The sequence below is a fragment of the Gavialis gangeticus genome, unplaced genomic scaffold, assembly GCF_001723915.1.
Source record: "Gavialis gangeticus isolate Ggan-Ray unplaced genomic scaffold, GavGan_comp1, whole genome shotgun sequence".
In the NCBI taxonomy this organism is placed as follows: domain Eukaryota; kingdom Metazoa; phylum Chordata; order Crocodylia; family Gavialidae; genus Gavialis; species Gavialis gangeticus.
The window spans coordinates 5,395,140-5,415,769 of NW_017729001.1; the positions used below are offsets into that span (position 1 = coordinate 5,395,140).

General features: G+C 42.7%; 1 protein-coding gene across 4 annotated transcripts in view; it reads left to right on the forward strand.

The window, feature by feature from the left end:
* MTMR3 (myotubularin related protein 3) overlaps positions 1-20,630 on the forward strand; it is a 119,557-nt gene that overhangs the window by 82,964 nt on the left and 15,963 nt on the right. For all 4 annotated transcript variants that reach the window (XM_019506732.1, XM_019506733.1, XM_019506735.1 and 1 more), the window contains exons 9-16: positions 2,868-3,073; positions 3,280-3,411; positions 7,364-7,475; positions 8,232-8,427; positions 8,776-8,961; positions 10,330-10,500; positions 15,152-15,297; positions 16,225-17,647. In XM_019506732.1, the coding sequence (XP_019362277.1) occupies positions 2,868-3,073; positions 3,280-3,411; positions 7,364-7,475; positions 8,232-8,427; positions 8,776-8,961; positions 10,330-10,500; positions 15,152-15,297; positions 16,225-17,647 (2,572 nt within the window). The remainder of the gene's footprint in view (positions 1-2,867; positions 3,074-3,279; positions 3,412-7,363; positions 7,476-8,231; positions 8,428-8,775; positions 8,962-10,329; positions 10,501-15,151; positions 15,298-16,224; positions 17,648-20,630) is intronic.

Genomic DNA, 20,630 nt, shown 5'->3' on the forward strand with positions numbered 1-20,630 from the left:
GTTGTTATGTAGAATATTCAGGTGTAGCTTTTAACTCTGATAGTATATAAGGCAAGCACTTTTTATGGAAATAGCAATGCATATGTATGCAAAGAACCAAAATCTTTTTACTGACCTATTTACTCTGAGTAATTATTATATGTACTGAAATGAATAGGGAGCAGTAGTGGCTAAAAAGTAGATTAGCAATTCTGAGGTCCTTTCTGGGTTTGAGGCAGGAATGTGGGAGTGGGTGGGAATGGGGGCTAGGGGAATTGGGTAGAGGTTTTCTAGATGTGTGTAGGGGTTGGGATGGGCCAGAGGCACTGCTCTCATGGATAAGAGGTAGGGAAACATGAGTGGGTGGAGTGGAGTGAAGTTTTGGGGTAGTATTCTAGGAGTCTGTTGTTGTTTCTTATCTTGTGGGGTTTTTATCTTTTATTGTGAGCCACCGTAAGCCTTCCTGAATAGGTTAGGATATAAATTTTAATAAAAATATTGGATAGATGCATGTTCAAACCTTTGCTGCATAAGGGAGCCTTAACATCTAGATCTTCTGCTTCCTGAGTGAGTGCCTCTTACTGTTAAGCTATTGGTGCTTGATCACAGTGGGTCCCTCCTCTTCCATCTTAACAGCTGCTAGCCCTGATTTTTTTCTGAGCAGAATTTTACTTTTGCATTCCCCGCCTACACATGTATACAGCCATGTACCTGCCCAACTAGTGCCCACTGAGCATTTGCAGTAGCTGTGCAGACACATATCCACTGTGAAGAGGTAAGAGAATCACTGACTGATACAAGTGAGCTAGCGTGCCCCAACTTTATACTGAAAGAAGCAGAGTTAAAGTTGGAGTTGTCTTGCTAACTATATAGACCAATAGTGTCCATGTTTTTTCCCCAGTAGGCCAGATGGGCATTTCCTGGTCCAGCCATGGGCCAGATGGTGGTTTTGACCCAGTGCCTGGGACTGACAGGGCAGCCACCATCTAGCCATTTGGACTTTTGGAGGGTGGGGGAGGATTTCACTCAGCCCTGTGAAGGGGGTGGGGGAAGGGGAACAGGACGTGACCCTGCCCCAAGTGGGGGGAAGAGGGTGTGATCTGGCCTCAGCCCACCCCCAAGAGGGGAAGGGGGCATGGCCCAGTCTCACAGGCATGGGAGGAAGGGGGTATAGCTCAACAGGAGGGGAAAGGGGGTATAGGCTGGGCCTGCAGGGGGAAGGAAGACACAGCGTGGGGTTTGGGATTTGGCAGGGGGCAGGGCGGCTGTATTAATGGCCACCACTCCCCCACCTAGAAATTTCCTGACTCATAGGAAGTCCTGCATGCCAGATGTGATAGCTTCACAGGCCACATTTGACCCACGGACCAGAGGTTGAGCACCCCTGGTAAAGGCTGTTACAGCAGAGCAGTTGCTGCAGGGTCCAGAACAGCAACCCCCCACTTACCTTTTGAAGCTGCTCCAAGTGTATGCTTGTCCGTGCTCTTTGATGTGTCCTGAGAGGGTGGCACTACTGCCATAAGTGGCTGCCCACTTTTAAACATGGGAGTCCTGAGTTCTGACAGAGCTCATGGATAGGGATGGTTTTGATGAAGGAGAATTTCATGTAAGGAAAGCATATCTGCTGTTGCTCTGAAATAGAAACAAACAGTATGTCGATAAGTAGAGTGGATAAGACACTGAAGAGGCTCACAAGACCAGCCTCCTGTTCTTGACTGCTAGTGACCTATTGTGTAGTCTTAAGCAAGACGCTTCATTTCTCTGCTTCAGGTTTCCCCTCTGCAAAAAGGTAATAATGATGTTTACACCTTTTTGTTAACATGTTTTGAGACCTTCTGCATGCAAAATAGTATTAATTAAATACAAATAGAATTTTGTAGATGGCATTTGGCCAGATGGAAGCCCTTTGATGACAGAGGTGGAATTGTATTTCTCATTGTCAACAGCTGGCTGCACAGCACTGACACAGTAACCAAAACATAGGTGATATTATCTGTATTTAAACAAAAACTTTATTGTTTATGCAGACAAAAGAGTAAATTTCTCAGTCTTTTTCCTCAGATAACATGTTTATGACTGTCAGAGACTTCGCCAGTTTATCAAAATGTTCACTTCAATTATAACAAAATTGCAAGTTAGTTGAGATTTTAAAATCACCTGCATAGTGACTTAAAACCTGAATTTTACTGTTCAGTTGTCATTTCATGCTTCTCAGTCATCTGTCACATACCATCTTATATTGACAATCTCACTTCTTGCCCTGTCTTTCCAATCTCTTGGAGATATTATGAATATGTGGAGTTTTATAGTTGGTCTCACTTATATTTTAGAAGCAGTTTTTATATTTATATATGCAGGTACTCCAAGATGCTCCTTACCAAAGGCTAAGCATCATTCCAGCCATAATCAGTGGTGTGCTTTGGGAGGTGGGGGAAGGGTGGTGTATATGTAGGCGCCTCGCTCCTACCCTTGTGGGCGGAAGGGCTGGATGGGGTACAGTTAGTTGGTGGGTGCTGCAGGCTGGATGAGAGAGCCTGGTGGGCTGGATCTGGCCCGTGGGCTGTATTTTGCCTGCCTCTGTTCTAGGAACATAGTACTGGAAGGAGCTTGCTATGTAACCCTGCTAGAAGTATATCTGGGATTCCACACCTTTTTCAGATCTGTCTACTAAAAGTGATTTATATTTGACTTCATAATATAATTTGTTCATATTACAGCAGATGACTCAAGTTACATACAGATATAGCATATCCTATTGGAGAACATCATGCTATTATGCTAAATCTATAGAGTGTAGGTGCCTTAGAACACTATATGCTTTATGATACTGCAGTGAGACATAATTCTGATGCTACAATTATTTTTTCTCCTTACTCTTTTCTGTGTAGGCACCAGAGTAATGGGGCAGTGATTTCCCGTTGCGGACAGCCTGAGGTCAGTTGGTGGGGCTGGAGGAATGCAGATGATGAACACCTTGTCCAGTCAGTGGCCAAAGCCTGTGCCTCAGATTCTAGATCTAACAGCAACAAATTAATAAATGGAAACTGTTCCAGAGATTTCTCTAATGGAGGGGACCTCTCCGACGTTGAATTTGGTGAGCTCACCAGCCCCACCATTTCCGAAATGGATAGAGCTGTGTATATAGGTGTGATTTCTTGTGTGTACTGTATAAAATGTATGGATACAAATATATCTGTAGACTGTGCATGATTCTTGTATCCACACTGTATGTCTTACCTGAATTTGAAAGCTGCATTATAAGTGTCTCTAAGTTACTCATTGATGGGCTTTCTTCCATAGATTCTTCAATCTCTAATGCTTCAGGAGCAGAGGGTTTGGCCATCCAGCCTCAAAAGCTCTTAATTTTGGATGCACGATCATATGCAGCTGCTGTAGCTAACAGAGCCAAAGGGGGAGGCTGTGAGTGCCCAGGTAAGCAGATTTTTCTCTCATAACACTTCAAATTAAACTGGTTAGTAGGGGATATTTATATATTAGAAAGGACAAAAGGTTTTGCTCATATGTACTTACACACTCTAAAGCCTCTAAAATCACCTGTTTGCAAGTGTGGTGCATCTAAACAAATGTGTATATCAGTACAGTTATCACAGACCACAAAAACCAAGCAGAGAAGGCTTGCATTCCACTTTAAAGGCCAGAGTTAGTTCCCAGATTCTGTTCTTTGAAGGATAAGACTAATCAGTAACAATATATAATTAACATTGAACTACAGATTTTAGGAAACCTTTCCTCCCTGAATCAAATATAGAAACTTAAATGCAAAATAGCAACATGCTTAAGAGAGATTAGTGTAGTCTGTTAAAAGTGCAAGAACAAAAGTCATTACATTCTACTGGGCACATCTATATGAGATGCTACCTTGCCGTAAACAGTTGCTTAGAAAAGCTTATGCCTCACACTGCCAGCAACGTAACTTGTTGCTCCAGGGACTCAGTGTCAGCGGGCACGAACTGTGACACTGATGCTACTGCACAGTAGGGTCGGAAATGACCTGTACACTGCCGGGACTGTGCAATAACAGCAGTTACTGCACAGTCATTTAGTACTTGCTAATGCTAGTTGGGCACACATGTAGATGTGCCCACTGGGTAATATTCCAGAAATTGTTATACATAAGGAAGCCTTTTTCCAATCCTTGCAAAGAAGTGCTTCTCTGAGTATTTCTAGAACAACTCACAGATACAAGGTAATTAAAATATTAATTCATATTTCATTTGTGGGATTACTGAGGGCCACAGTTTTTGTAACCATTACCATTTTGTAGGTAATGTGGGCAAAAAGATATTTCATGGTCATTTGCAGATAGGAATACATCCTACCTAAGTTCCTGTTTGCAGAATAAAGAAAAAAAATTAAGAAAGGCAATGTTATTTTGGTAATATATCTATAATAACCTTCTGAGGTCTTTTCCAAAATAGCTGCACTTTGGAACATAGTGACCCATGGTGAGATAGGGAGCAAAACTGTTCAGATACCTGTCCAAAAAGTAAGGGAACTTGTTATTAAGGGAGTTAATTTTCAAAATGGAAAAGAGCAATGCATTGTAGCAATTTAACTTAATGTTCCTCAAGTGTGAAACAGCCACTAGGCATGTTTTTTCTCCAGCCACACATTTGGAGATCTGTACACAGTTGCCTACCAATCTAGACATCTTAAACTACCATAGAGAATACACAGCTGTTGTTGAGTGTTTGAAACATTTTCAAGAGGCAAGCCCAAGGTGAGTGTGGCTGCTGAGGTAGAACTAGAATCTAAGCTCTCTGTAAGTGCCAGAAAAGGCCTTTATGTGGCTACACATGGACATGTAAGTTGCATTTCAGTGTGAGAAGGTGTAATAAGGTTTGGTCATAAGGATGGGAAGAAAAAGTGCCGCCTTCCGTACTCTATACAAGGGCTGAGGACTTTTCCCCCATTTATTCATATGGTTCAGTCCATTCCAAAGAGGGCTAGAAAGACATGGAGCCTTCTTCATCATTTTTGGAGCTGATCATGCCTGGTGGGGTGTATGAAGAGCACGTTCCAAAAAATGGTTCATCCTGTGCACTTCCCCTGTCCCTCAGAGAAGTTGGTAGGGAGGGGAAGACCTTGCCTCCTGGAGTTCCCCTGGAGCATTACAGCTTTGCACCATTCACAATCTGGAACATCAGCTAAATGGTACAATCTTGTCCCAGAGCTTTACCATGAAAAACCCAGAATGTGCAGACAATGTTGTTTATTTTCAGGACAATAATTTTAAGCCCTTTGGCATATTTGGACCTGTATCATCAGTTTGTAACATAGTAAATGGGGTTACTGCCAAAAAGTTACATACAGTTATCACTGTTTTGCAGCTAGAACCAAGTTGCCTTGGCTTTGATCTCACACAGCTGTGGAATTCAAGTTATATGACCACTGAGGCAAGCACAAAGTTGGAAACTTCTGTTAAAGTGCCTCCTCTCTGTGTCCAGTGTATATGTGGTCTGAGAAAGAGGCCATACTAGTAGGCCTCATCCCTGTCTCACAGAATTGGCTATCTGATATTTATGGTCTACTTCCTTAGGACACAAGTTGTATTTCATGTAAAGTAGTTTATTTAATCATTTGGTCAGATGCATAGTTAATGTGTGATATGAACTGACAGTAGAGAAGCAAGATTAACCTGGGGAGGGTTATGTGAAAGGGGTAATCTTGGAACAGACTAAAGTAAACATTTTGCCCACTGTAGGTTTGTCTGGAACTGCACCAGTATTCCCTTCAATTCTGTGCATAGTGTAGTCCTGAATATTTTTCGTCTATGTAATATTTGTTAGTTCATTCAGGGAGGTAGTACTCAGAGTAGAGACAGTAAAGTAATAACTTCTTTGGCCTTTCTAAGAGGTAAAGAAAAAAAATTGTCTTTAGTTGTGTCAGGACACTCATGAATTGACAGTAAGCTTGCACATTTCCCAGTCCTTTTAGAGTTTTACGTAATCCCTAGCACTGTAATATCCCTGTCCCCATGGGAAGCTGCCAGTGCACTGCTTTTTGTAGTGTAAAATAGGACAGCAGGAAAAAATGATAAAAACCCTTTGTCAGTACATCTCTTTCCTAATGCTGCTAGCCTGTCCCTCTCCTAAACAGAGGATGCCAGCTGTGCCAAATTTTATGCTAGTTGTATTCCACTGGGGACTGAATTAACATCCAGACTCATTTTCACTTATGATTTACGCCAGTTGTAAAACAAATTCTGTAGAGGTGAAAAGATAATGCGTTAACCCATTGTTCCATATATCCCCTTCAGCAGAAAGCAAAGAAGCTTGGTAAATTAGGGATGTGCCTCGAATCAGGGACAGTGATTCAATTCGTTGATTCAGATCACTGTCCCTGATTCAATTCGGCTAAATCCAAATCTGAAGATTTGATGCTGATTCGGACATAGACACAGTTTTAAAAGTTTTTTCTACATACCTTGAGGTAGTAAGCGCGGCTCATGATTGCTGCAATACTGGGGCTCATGGAGCGTCCCACACGAGTGCAGGGGGGCCTCCACAGTGAACCTGGAAGTAGACCGGAAGTAATTCTGGTCCACTTCTGGGTCTGCTGGGGAACATGCTGGGGGGGCCCCTCACGACTCCCCGACTCGGTGATCGGCCGCAAGGGGACCCCGGGTGCCGCCCCCCCCCCCCCCCGCCGACGCAGGAGGCACCAGTCGCCAAGCTGGGAGGACACAGGGCGGGGGGGGGCCCCCCCCCCCCCCCCCGCCGACCCAGGAGGCACCAGTCGCCAAGCTGGGAGGACACAGAGTGGGGGGGGGCCCCAGTGCGCTCCATGATGGACCCAGAAGTGGACCAGAAGTGCTTCTGCTCCTCTTCCGGGTCTGCTGTCAAGTGCACTGGGGAGCCTCCTGCACTTCTGTGGGACACTCCATGTGCCCCAGCATCACAGCATTCACAAGCCCCTGCTACCTAGAAGTATATAGAAAAAACATTTAAAGCTGTCTCTATGTTCGAATCCCCAAACCTTTCCAGATCTCTTTGAATTGATTCAGAGGGTTCAGATTCGATTTGGAGAGATTAAAGGGTCCTCTTTTTCGATTTGGATTAGGCCGAATCTCTGCCAAATCAAATCCGGGACCAAAGCTTCACACAGGCCTACTGTAAATCTGCCCAATGACTTGGATCTCTGTCAGTGGAGAAATCTTCATATTGCTTCCTTTTTCTTCGTCCACTTTTCCATTGTGATTTCCAAAATAATTGATAAAGCCCAGGTGCTAGATATTCTCCATAGTAGATTCTGTTTCATCAGAACAGAGCTGTAGTGCTTTGCTTTAAAGAAAAGCTTCCCTTTCAGTTTAATCCCCGTGTTTTTAAGTCCTCTTTTTTTTTTTTTTTACAACTCCCTACAGAATATTATCCAAACTGTGAGGTGGTGTTCATGGGGATGGCAAATATCCATTCTATCCGGAAAAGCTTTCAGTCATTGCGTTTGCTCTGCACACAGATGCCAGACCCAGGAAAGTAAGTGGACATTTAGTTTTTTCTCTCTGTTAATTGTACTTTTGTGTTTATTCGTCTTCTGCTGTTTTCTAGCCTAAATCAGGCAGTCTGTGTTCTTCCACAGCTCTCTCTGTGTAAATATATTGCAATTACATTTTTCATTTGATGGGGTGCAAGCAAAAGGAAGTTCCTAACTCATTAGCTCTGAAGTGGGTATAAAAAATGAGAAAGGGTGTCAAAACTGTACCTTAGCTTTTAATACCAGCATGTATTGTTGGCTTCCAAGCACCAATCTCACCAGTTCATCAAGGTGCTATCTTCTGTCCAGCAATGCCTAGCAGTATCATTATTCCTTGAAAGGCACTAGTGCTTCTTCATAAACTTCCCATCTGCATAGTATCCTAATTGTGAAGAAAGAGCCCACCATTTCCTTCAGGGTAAATGGTGTCCAATAACTCAGAGCCATACTTGAGGATGTTTTTTGAACTTGGGACTTCCCCAGAACAGCAGAGCGTCCCACTCTTCTTTTTCCTGATATTGAATTTTCTGCTACAAGTCTTTCGTATTCATTAAGTAGGCTGGATGCCTTATTTCTTGTAAATTCATAAGAACATTAACAGAATGACTTAAGTGAAAAGTACACTCAAGGGAACTACTCACAGTTTAGTTTATTATAAAATGAACTTAATTATAATTATTCTTTGATCTGGTAAATCCAAAGATTTACATTAGGAGACATAAAAAGAGCAAAAACTCTTCTCTGTGTATTTTTTCTAGTTGGCTGTCAGCACTGGAAAGTACTAAATGGCTGCAGCACTTGTCTGTGCTTCTGAAATCTGCTCTATTGGTAGTACATGCTGTGGACAGAGATCAGAGGCCTGTCTTGGTGCACTGTTCAGATGGCTGGGATCGAACACCTCAGATAGTGGCACTGGCCAAATTGCTGCTGGATCCATATTACCGGACCATTGAGGTTTGTAAACCACCAGTTGGAGCATGAGAGGGAAATTGAGTTTGGGATTAATGTATAAGTCTAAAAATGAGTGGCTTTATGTATTTCTGTATTAGAAAAAGTGCTAAAGTGTTTAGCTGCAATAGATGGACGCTGCTGGGTGATATGGTAGGGTAGCTGTATAGGGAATTTAAAAGAAAAGTAGTTTGAAAGAAAACACAGTTAACTTTGAAATGAAATCTCTCATACTAAGGCCACAAAGGTAGCATTGTTTCCCATAAGGAGTCTGAGCTTTTGTCCTGAAAAGGTGTTACATTTGGACTAAGAGAAAAAATTAAAAGGCCTTCCTCTGTACCTTGTTTTCTGCAGGGCTTCCAGGTGCTAGTGGAAATGGAGTGGCTTGATTTTGGCCACAAGTTTGCAGATCGCTGTGGTCATGGTGAGAATTCGGATGACCTAAATGAACGCTGCCCGGTGTTTTTACAGTGGTTGGACTGCGTCCATCAGCTCCAGAGGCAGTTTCCTTGCTCTTTCGAGTTTAACGAAGCATTCCTTGTGAGTTGTGGCTTGTGAGATTGCTGTTTTATAGAATACTTATGGACAAACTGATAGACAGAGCTAACACACTGAAAAGCCCCAAGGGGTTTCTGATTTTTCCATCCATCTTATTTCATGTTACTGTTTGATAAGCAGATGTGAAAATTGTCAACTGCTATATGGCAAACAAAAACACTTGTATACCTCATGATATTTGAGAGCCGTTCACTCCTCTAGGAGGGTTGGGTTTTAAGGGCTTTCTTTAAACTTCAAATAAATAAAGAAATTGTGAATGTAATTCAGGTAAGAAGTGTTGAAATAAGTATCCTGGCTTCCCATATCCTCAGAACAGGGACAGAATAAGTAGTAGCGATGTAAACTTTCCAGGTACTTCTTTGCTTATGGTTTTCCACCCTGAGGTGGAGGGGACCCCTCTAAGAGCAAGGAGGGAATAAACTTTTATCCTCCATCAGTTTTTGGCTTCTCTGCTGAAACTGTATTTATATATTTATTTGATTTATATGCTGCCCTTCCCAGCAAGGCTTGGGGTGGAAACTAGCAACAAGAGAGGGATTCACGCATCTAGAATAGCGTCCCCCAGTTTTGGGCCCAAGAGCAACAACGCTGCACTAGTAGCATACTATGGGAAACATCCTGCTCTCCCTGTCAACCCCAGTTTTATCTTTTAAATTTCCTGTGGCTGCAGTCAGCTTCAGAGGGAAACCTTTTGATTTTCCTCAAACAGTGTGGACATTGGTTTTCCCACTAGCCATAGATTCCAGACCATAGGTGTCTGGAAGTAGTTGGATTATTAATGTCCTTCTGAAGGCCATGAGGCAGGTCATGTGGAAATTGTCAGTCACTAGCTGTATTCTTGGATAGGAATTGGCAGTCAAAAAGGGTCCTGTAGTATTTCACTGATCCCTGGAGTAATTGATTCTGCATCTTGCTCCTCTTAGGGCTAAATTCCCTAACTCTGTAAAACATCTAAACATGTTTAACTTTAATACATGAACAGTCCTGTTGAAAATAATTGGAACTATTCATATGCTTAATTCTAAACCCATGTTTAAGCAGCTTTGTAGGTTGTGGCTACTGTATGAACAAACTACCATCTAGACCTGGTGAGCGATCTCTCAAACTATGCAATTTGTATATGAAGGCCCAAATGGAGGAAGAACCCATTATGCTGTTACTGTCTTGTAATTAGCTTTCTGAGAAGGCATGTAGAAATGCTAAATATATTTATCTAATATCCTTCACAAAAGGCTTTGTGTGCATAGTCTCATATGAATGAAAAATTAAATGCTTCTTAAGCATGAAAGTGAATCTTTCATACACACCATGTCTGCTGCCATGTGACTCTGTCTGTATTGGTCTATACAGGTCAAATTGGTGCAGCACACCTATTCTTGCCTCTTTGGTACATTCCTGTGCAACAATGCGAAGGAGAGAGGAGAAAAACACACTCAGGAACGGACTTGTTCTGTTTGGTCTCTGCTGCGGGCAGCAAACAAAGCCTTCAAAAACCTGCTTTACTCCTCCCAGTCAGAATCTGTATGTATCATTCATTTCACATCATATGTGGGGAAGTCTCTGTCTAATGTATTGCCTAAGACACCATTGTTATCTGCTGGAACGGCCTCAGCTTATCTGATGGGAAGTGCTATATAACATGCTTATGTATGAATAACCTTAATTTAACCCCTACCATACCATGCATTCCCACACACCCAAAAAAGCCACGTTACATTGTCTTCAGCTGACCATTGGGATATATCAAATATAGCCACAATAATACCCCTATGTTGGATATATACTATCTGTGACTGAATACTTTTCACTATTCCTTGTAATGGAAAATAGTTTTATATTTGATTGGTTGTGGCTTCCAGGAGCTCTCAATCATAGTTTTACAGTGGCAGAGTTTCACAGAATATTTCAGTCTCCTAAAAATTTTTGTCAAAAGAGTGTCTTAAATCTAAACAAAAAAATGTAATGGAAGCCTTTTAAACTGTCTGTGTCACTCACTGTATTCAGACCTTCAAAATAGCTTTCCTTTTTTAGGCCCTGAGGTGGAGAGAAACAGTTGCCATGCGCACACGCGTGCGTGTGTGTGTGTCACCACAGAGACTAGAGAGCAGAGAAAGGTAGTTAGCTATGTTAGTCTGAAATCAGGCAGAAGGCAGGCCAAAGTGACATTTTATAGACTGACTAATTCAGAGAAACATAAGCTTTTTTAAGCAACAGTTTACATATGATGCTCTGACAAAAGATACAGAACAAATAGAACCACACTAGAGGCGATAAAGATTTTTCTAAATTGTAAGTGAAAGGATTTAAATGAAAGGCTCACCAGAGAGGCAGGGGGGGCAGGAGGTTTTATATGATAAATGGTAAGTATTCCTTAATATTAAGCAAAAAGCCTACCAGGCTAAAAGCTTGTTGAAAGCTTAGGGTAGAAGTCTCTTTCTCTTTGTACACTTAAATGGCAATGCTCCATGTAAGTAGCATTTTTGGCACTTAGACATGGGTTGCAATTGTTCCCCCTGCATTATAGGCACAAAAAGTATGCATACACTAGGCATGAGCATTTAGCTACATAGTAGCCAGCCAAGTACACAGCTATGCATGTACTTGCGGCCTGGCAGGGGAGGGCTTTCTCACATCATAGTGATAGTCGCTGGTTAAGGCACTTGCACACAAAGTGGAAGACTAGGGTTCTAAGCTCCCTTCATCAAGAGGTTTTAGAACCTGTACCTTTCTGAATTCCTGCCATAGTGCTGCAGCCACAGCCCAGGTATTTTCCACTCAGCACCTTCAGTGCTCCTTTTCAGTCTGAGCTATTGCCCGTTGTCTTTAAATAATGTTGACTAGAAAGAATGGAGAGCAGTGCAGAAGCAGAGAGTCCAGGGTAGAGCTTAGATGGTGCCCTTCCTTTCCAGGGCAGCATCCACCTTGCTAAGCCACACATTTCCCATTCCTGGCTCCTCATATCTTCCTCTCCTGGCTGCCTAATGGGCCAGCTTCAACAGAGAGCTAAAGAGAGTACTGGATAACATTAAGCCTGTGTTTGAGTGGTTTGTGTCCTATGCTGGGAGATCAGATGGATGCTTCACACCTCCTTTAGGTAAGGGCAGGTACTGGAAGCATTCAGTTACTGAACTAAAACATGAGCAAATTTGCGGTATCTACCACCCAGTAATAGATATGTTGCATTATCTACCACACAGTAGTTATGAGTTTCTAGCTGGCTATATTTTCACACTGTAGACATGCTTATGTGACCAGACTGGATACATGTACATAGCCACATATGCATAACCCATCATGCTTGCCCAGTCTACATAGTTTGCTTATGCACCTGCAACGTAAAGGTAATAAAATTGCAATCTGTGTTTAAGTGCCAAGAACATCATTTACACTGCTAGAAGACTGTCGTTTAGATGTGTAAAGGGAACAGAAGTCTGCCTTTACTGTCTCTATCACTTTCATGATTAATTGACCCATTCAGAAAAGTGCTTGAGCACATTCTTCATTTTTCACAAGTGAGTAGTCCTATGGAAGTCAAGTTCATCTTTGCTGAATTAGAGCATGTACCAAGAGATTATTAGTTGAAGAGGTTTAGATGAACTCAAGTGACATGGTATCAAACATAATGGACATGTCTATGCATGTATTAATGTGCTATAGCTATGGTGCATTAAGTTTTGTACCTGTAATAACAGGTACAAACTTAATGGACACATCTACATGTACCTCTATGGTGCCATTGTTGCTGTGCCATCATTTAGTACTTCTTTTTGGAAGTGCTAAATGACGACTTACTAACAGCCCATACTGCACCATGCCAGCAGCACACAGTTATTTTTAGTTGTTACATTGCCCTAGCAACATGCTGTAGCGAGGGAGCGTGTTGCTATGGCTGTGTAGTGGTGGCATCATGGTTTTTGCCTGTGGACAGCGTGTGGTTGCTATCGTTGCTACAAGGCTGACATGATAGCCTGTGGTTGCTACAGCAATATTGCATCAGGTGTAGATGCGCCCAGTGTACAGTAACCAGAGATACTGTGCAGTAACATCAACACATGCCTTTTTAGTGCCACTGATGTGCAGTCAACTAATTCTACTGCACATTAGCATGGATTTTGCTATGATATGCTAATGCTCAGTAGAATTAGTCTACTGCACATTTAGCATCTTGTGTAGGCACACCCAATGAAGAAGAAGTCTCTGAGGTAACTAACAACTCAACTGCACCCAGAATAAAAATAAAACCAGTGCAGATCATGGAGCACAGATGGGAGGTACCCTCTTTCCTAGCATTGAGACTCATAATAACTAAAGAGTGCCTCAGAGAGTTTTAAATAAATTTGAATGATTTTTTTTGTCAGGCCCTGGCAGAGTTTCATAGATTGTAAGGCCGGAAGGGACCTTGGAAGATCATCGGGTCCAGCCCCCCTGCACCAAGCAGGGAAGATAACTGGGGGTCAGGTGACTCCAGCAAGGTGACTCTAGTCTCCTCTTAAAGATTTCCAGGGTAGGTGATTGCACCACCTCTGGAGGGAACTTATTCCACAGTCTGGACACCCTGACTGTGAAGAAGTTTTTCCTAATGTTGAGCCTGAATTGGTCTTCCAGGAGTTTGTGGCCACTACTCCTAGTTTTCCCCTCTGGTGCCCTGAGTCTTGAAGAAAGTGGCTGTAGAAATCTCAGAGGCATTGGCAATAATATTTGCAAAGCCCTGGGAGACAGGCAAAGTTCCAGAGATTGGGAGAAAACCAATATAATAACAGTCTTTAAAAATGGGGAAAAGACCAATCTGGTGAATTACAGACCTGTCGCCTTGACTTCAACACCTGAGAGGTTACTAAAGCAAATTATAAAATAGTCAGTGGATGCATCCACACGAGCCATTAACACATAGCCATAAACTGAGGAGCTTTAACTCCATTAAATGAGTTAAGAATGCATGCTGCGCAAAGAAGGGATGAAAGAATTAGGGGTGTTTAATTTGGTGAGAAGGAGATTAAGGAGTTGTGGGGGCATGTTATCAGTCTTCAGCTACTTGAAAAGCTGCCATAAAGAAGGGAGAGAAACAACTGGTCTCCTTTGCCACAGAAGACAGGGCATGTAGCAGTGGGCTTAAACTGTAGCAAAGCAGACAGAAATTAAATCTCAGAAAAGAAATTCCTTGCTGTCAGAACTGTAGGATGGTGAAACAACCTCTCCAGGGAAATTGTGGAATCTCCTTCATTGGAGCTTTTTACAACAAAGCTAGAAAAGTATTTGATAGGGATGGTTTAGGAACGGAGCATCCTACATTTGTGCAGGTTTGGACTAGATGACCCTTGAGATCCCTTCCAACCCTGTAAGGCTATGATTTTCTGCAAGAAAAATCCCCTAGAAAATGACATGCTGTATTCTTTAGTTGTTTATCATAGTGATAATGTAGTAGCTTATTATCTTCCCATTTCTTGCTGTACTTTTCTCAGTAGCACATTTTTTCCATAGTTTTTCTCTGGTTTTATATTTACTTCTGGCACGAAGGATTTATGAATCACTCTCACCCTTCTCCCTCAGTTTCTTACCAATACTTTTAAACCTCAGGAACCTACCTGGAGAGTCTTGCTCAGGCAGTTGGGGTGACATTGGTCACTAGAGCTAGGGTAGGAAGGAATTTTTACCCAAGTCAGACTTGTGAAGATTCGCCTTCCTCTGGAGCAGAGGGCACAGTCCTCTTTCTACAGTCATTTGACAATATAATAATGGTGGCAGGCACTGGCAGTGTCCTTGTCTCCTCTGCTTCTTTCCCGTGGCATAGTGTAGGATTCATTTTTTCAACTGAGTGCTGTGGGGTCTGGGAGGCTCCTTCCAGTCTGTGTTTCTATGTGTATCTAAGTTGCTCAGGAATAAAGTTGTAGCTTCCAACACATTCCAGAAAGTAATTCATGAAAAGACACAGGCCAGAAGTGTTATGCCAAAATTCCTACATCTGAAGAAAAGGAAACAGCTTTACAACCAGGTGTAAATTATTTAAAATTCTCACATGACCTGGATTCCAGAAGTACCTAGGAATCTAATAGGGGCTTTGGGCTGTAAACATAAATATTGAAGTTAGAGCAGCAAAATCAGATTAAAGTAACTCCTTATGATCTCAGAACAAGACAAGTTACCATGCTTAAATATGCACATTTTCTCATTTTAGGTGCTGTATCCTGTGTGCCATGTGCGTAATTTAATGCTCTGGAATGCTGTTTACCTGCCATGTTCTTCCCCTTCAACCCCTGCTGATGATACTTGTGCCCCTTACCCTGTTCCAGGCTCCAGCCCTGAAGATCAGCCTCTGGGCAGGTGAGCCTAGAGCCCAGAAATCCAGTCTTGTGAAGTAAGGTCAGCAGAGAATGTTGTGGCATTTAGGGAGAGGAGCAGTTGTGGGAGGGAAGTGTTTTTCCAGTGGTCTAACAGTGGGGCTGTTAATTGGCTAGCAAATAATCTCTGTGTAGCTGTTCTCAGTTTAAAAAGTTGTTAGCTTCATGAGTTGTTGTGCAGCAAACACATTAGAGCCGAGAAGAGATTTTGCAGTAAATTAGCAAATAAAACAAAGTTCGACATACTGCATAGTGCTGGAGCATCCCAGGTAGTATCCTTGCCCGCTGTGCTAGTTCTGCTGTTTCGGTGGACTGCATATGTTCTATGGAGATCAGAATGCCATGGGATATTTCACTTGTGGCTGCCTTGCAATTTTTTCTGCAGCCTGCTTTTACCAGTCTTTTAACTAATGCACCCCTTCTCTTTGAGGAAGCCATTTCATAAAGTGATTCAGGTGCATTATACTTAGGAAATGGGGTATCCTGGGAATTGTCTGAACCTTAGCTGAAGAAATTTTCCTGATGGAGAGATTGATCCAGAGGAAAGATACTGGAGGAACTTTGTATCACAGATGATCTGTAGAACTCAGTAACACTGTAGTGCAGTGGTTTTCAACCTTTTTTCATTTATGGATCCCTAAAAGATTTTGAATGGAGGTGTGGACTCTTTAAATTATAAGTTCACATACTTTTGATTGATCAAAGTCACCTTCCACATACCCCTTAGACATAGCCTGCAGACACCTAGGAGCCCATGGACCACAGGTTGAAAACTGCTTTAGTGCATTACTGAATTCAGCAGTGACCAGCAGCTGCTTATGATTTCAGAATGGGGAGGCTTGCAAGCTGTTGTATTTAAACATTTTTTTAAAAACAAGCTTTCGATTCTGATTATTTCTGATCCTTACAGGCTACCAAAGACAAGATCATTTGACAATCTGACAACAGCCTGTGACAGCAATGTGCCTACAAACAACAGACGTAGTAGTGATCCCAGCCTAAACGAAAAATGGCAAGAGCATCGCAGGTCCCTGGAGCTGAGCAGTCTTGGCAATCCAGGGGATGATCCATTTGATGGAGACAGCTTGAGCAAACAGTGCAGAGCTCCAGTTGGAGCAGAACTCTCAGTTGCAGCTGGTGTGGCAGAGGGACAGATGGAAAACATTTTGCAGGAGGCCACCAAAGAAGATGTTGGTTTGGAGGAGCTCTTGAGAGGCACCCTGGGATCAACAGGTAAAGAGGAAGAGGAGGAGGAAGAGATTGTCCTGGATAAGGAGAACAGAACTGAAAACCTGTGTGGGCATGTTGATGGCTTCTATAAAAAGTCTGAGAGTGATCTAGCTACAATAATGAACAATCCAGTGCCCAATCCGCATCCAGGTTCACAAGGTGCTTCTGAGTTTAAAGGGCAACAGAATGAATATATTGATCTCAGTAACAATATCCAGAAGTTGCCTCAAGTGAAAGGACTACAAACTGTTACAGAGAGTACTGTAAGTAGTGATATTCAGAACAACATAGAAGAAGGTGTTAGTAGGCTGCAGATGGAAACAGAGAGTCACTATAGTACACCACAGCCCAGCCCTCCATTACCCATCACAATTCATGATGTAAGAACATCCAATATTGAAAGTTCTACTGAAACCTTAACAGAAAACGAAGGAAAGCAAGACCTAATGCAGAAAGGTCCTTGCCACAGACCTCATCTGAGAGACAACAGTGCTGCGGAGCATTCTGAAACTGCTGAATATAGGCCAGAAGGGGAAAGTATGATAGAACTGCACAAAATGGGAACAAAAGTAAACAGGACTTCTAACAGGAATAATACTTACAACCTAATGCCTTCCCCTTGTGCCTTGCCTTTAGCTGAAAGTAAAGAGGAGATTGTATGTAATGGAGAGCCAGAAACTGAGAACAAGGTGACAGAGAAACCTGCAGGGTTTAGTATTACCCAAAAATACCCTGCAGCAAACGGACATTGTGTTAACGGAGAGGATGGTAAGAGCAAAGCCTCCTTGAGCCGGCAGGTCTCCACAGCGAGTTGTAGTTCAGCCCAGTTTCATTTGAGAAATTTGCACCACAAGTGGGTACCGAGCCCTGGTGGTCGGCCACTGACAGCCAACAGTCCAGACCAACCTGCCAGGAGCCACCTGGACGATGATGGAATGCCAGTCTACACGGACGTTATCCAGCAGCGCCTGCGCCAGATTGAAACTGGTCATCAGCAAGAAGTGGAGACTTTGAAAAAGCAGGTGCAAGAGCTGAAGAGTCGTTTGGAGAGCCAGTACCTCAACAGTTCGCTACGCTTCAATGGGGATTATGGGGATGAAGTGGTAAGTCTAATGGAATTCAGCCCTTGTTGACAACAAGGGATTGGCTAGTCAAGCTTTTGGAGCCCCAAATACAACGCTGTATGGTAAGGAATTTTTCCTCTGGTTAGCTGATGTTTTCTGGCCAAGGCATTTCTTTACATAAGCCTCAAAGATGCCAAAATGGGCAAAAGTACAATTTACCACATGACAAATAGCAGCTTATGCTAATTGATCTTTTAGCCAAATTTCAGTAGTTTATATTTAAGCTACCAGTGACACTCTAGGATGTGGGTTTGGTATTGAGTTTAAACACACCTTGACTATACTGTGGAATGAGGTGACTCAAAGGTGTCTAAGCACACTCAGTGTTTCATGCTGTGTTCATATAAAGATTGAGATTTTTTTTTTTAAAGATTTACAACTAAGTTAATAGGCCAGATCCAGGGGATTGGTGTGCTGGTGCGTGGCATAGTTTATTATGAGGGGAAGCAAACATATGTTTTCTGGCAGCTAGGAACCACCAAGTCCAAGCTATGCCTCCTTTCTTTAGATAAGTCTCCTTACATGAGGCTCGTTAAGAGGAAAGGCTTAGAATGTCTGTGCTGCTGCTTGTGCAACTTTGGATTTCCATTACAAAATGAAAATATTCAGGGGGACAGTTAAGCCAGGTCTTTGGCTTTGCCACATAGGAGCTACTTAAGGCAGCTGGAAGAAGATGCAATCAAATTACAATTTGATTGTAGCGTGCATGCTATGGCTTGACTGCATCTTTTTTACAGAGTGTAGTTACAAAATTCTAGATGTTATACGATTTTTAGAAGCTGGGTAGTATCTGTAAGGTCATAATACTACGTTCAAAGTCTCTAGTGGTAGCAAGGTTATTTGCGTAGGTCAATTTGTAAATTCCTTTAAATTCTCCTCAGAAACATATTTTTGCCCATTATTCCTCCTCTTTGAACTAAGCTGCAGTAGTAATACTTCAAAGGGGAAATCAGTGTCAGCAGCCTTACTCTGGTGCTCAGTTGTTCAGGAGAACTGCTGGTCTCCCAGTAGAAACCAGAAGTGTACATTGCTTAGGGTTTTTTTTTTCTCCTGGAGCAAAAATGGCCACTTTGGGAGAAAAATAACACAGCAACAGCCAGGATTAAATTGCACTTGGGAGACTGAATGCTTATATGCTTTCCCTTGGGTTAACTCCTCCTGGGGATCAGGAGGAGTGGGGGCAAAGGAAAGACTCCCTGTCTTTCTGTGCCTGGGGTCACCCCAGTTTTCAGAAGACAGGGGATAGCTGCTCCCTCCTCCTACTGGAACAGGTGGTGAAGAGAATAGTTGCCACTTCCCAAAACTGGTAGTCTCTGGTTTTGGGGAGAGTCAGGGGACTTTGCTGGCTCCCACTGGCTTCTCCTAGCCACTCAGTTGAATGGTGGGGCAGTGACTGAAAAGCCAGTGGTTGGGAGCAGGGGTCGGGAGACAGGTCAAGGAGACTTTCCCTGGACCTGCTCCCATCTGCTACTCAGCAGAACAGCAAGGAAAAGCAGGGAGCCAGGCTAGAGAAGGTCTCTGCCTTCCTTTCTCTCAGACCAGACCCTCCAGCTTTTAAATCGCTGCCCCTACCATTCGGCTGAGTGGCAGGGGGCAGTGGGGAGCCAGAGGAGCTGGGAGCCAGGTGTGCAGAGGCTTTCCCTACTTGTTCTTTGAAGACCTACTACTGTCAAGCAATTGTACAGTCTAGTGCAATGTTCATAGCTCTTTTTTTCAAAGGCCTGGAACTGCCAAATGTATAAGAGAGTGGAAGGAGGAGGAAGAGCTAGAGAAGATGAGAGAAGATGAAGGCAGAGAGAAGAAATGGGGAGGTTTAACAAAATTCTTATGTTGTAATCTTCTGACATCAGGCTTTGTCTTCTGCAGGAAGGTTTGAACAGCACAGAGCATAGTGACAGGCAGATCCTAGGAGGAGTCTCTGGGCACTACCACAGCACAGAAAATACTAATTAAAATGTAACACATGCACGTTGTAACGTGTTTATTTTTCAACAACAACACAACTGTACATTGTTTACAAGTTTCATTTTTTATTCATGTAGGCATAAGCATTTTTTGGAACTGACAAAGAGGTCTGGTTGGCAGAGCTGGTGGATAGTTCCAGGTGTATTCATTGGGAGAGAATTGTACGGGCTTCTGGAGCCAGTCAGATTGGTGCCAATGACAGTACAATGAATAGCTAAATGCTGAGTGTGTGAATGAAAGTTCTGCTGAGCATCATTCAAAGCAAACTTGTCTTTTCTCATTAGCAGGAGCTTGGATTCCTAGGAGAAATGTGGCCCACAGGCTTAATTCAAAGCACTCATTTTATTAAAGGCTTTCATAGCTTGTAATCTAGACTGGGAATTAGGTAGCTGCATGCTGATGGATACTACTTAGTGCCTGTGTCCGTATTTAGGCCACCGAAACATATTTTAAAAATCTGTTTCTTGGCTCTACTTTTTTTCTTCTGCCTGGCCTGGCTTGGTACAAGCTTCTGTATACAAGCATATGGAGAACAAACATGTCAGTGTAAAAGTTTTGCCTGGCAAGAGTATATTAAGGAAGCATCAGTCCAAAGACCTACATGTGAATGTATGCTCTAGTCCTTATGTCTCCTCCTGTATGAATTTACCTTGCATCTTCCCATGAGACATCTGAAACAGGAAGGCACACATGCTACAAATATGTTTTAAAAGTGAAAAAACACTGGAAAGGAAATTGGTGTGTGAAACTAGAGTAACAGGCTATAACTGTAATATTCTTAGGGGGCCACGGTTAACTATGTGCTTTATAGCCAGACCTTTTCACATACACAGTAGTACATAGATCTTAAACCCATGTCACCTTGCTTAATCCTGGCATTAAAGGGCTAACAGTTCATATCTGACCTGTTGAAGTATACCTTTATACAAGAAAAATCCCTCATTTGGTGGATCCATAGCCCATCCCAGATAGCATTCTTGCCTGTGTTACTGCAATC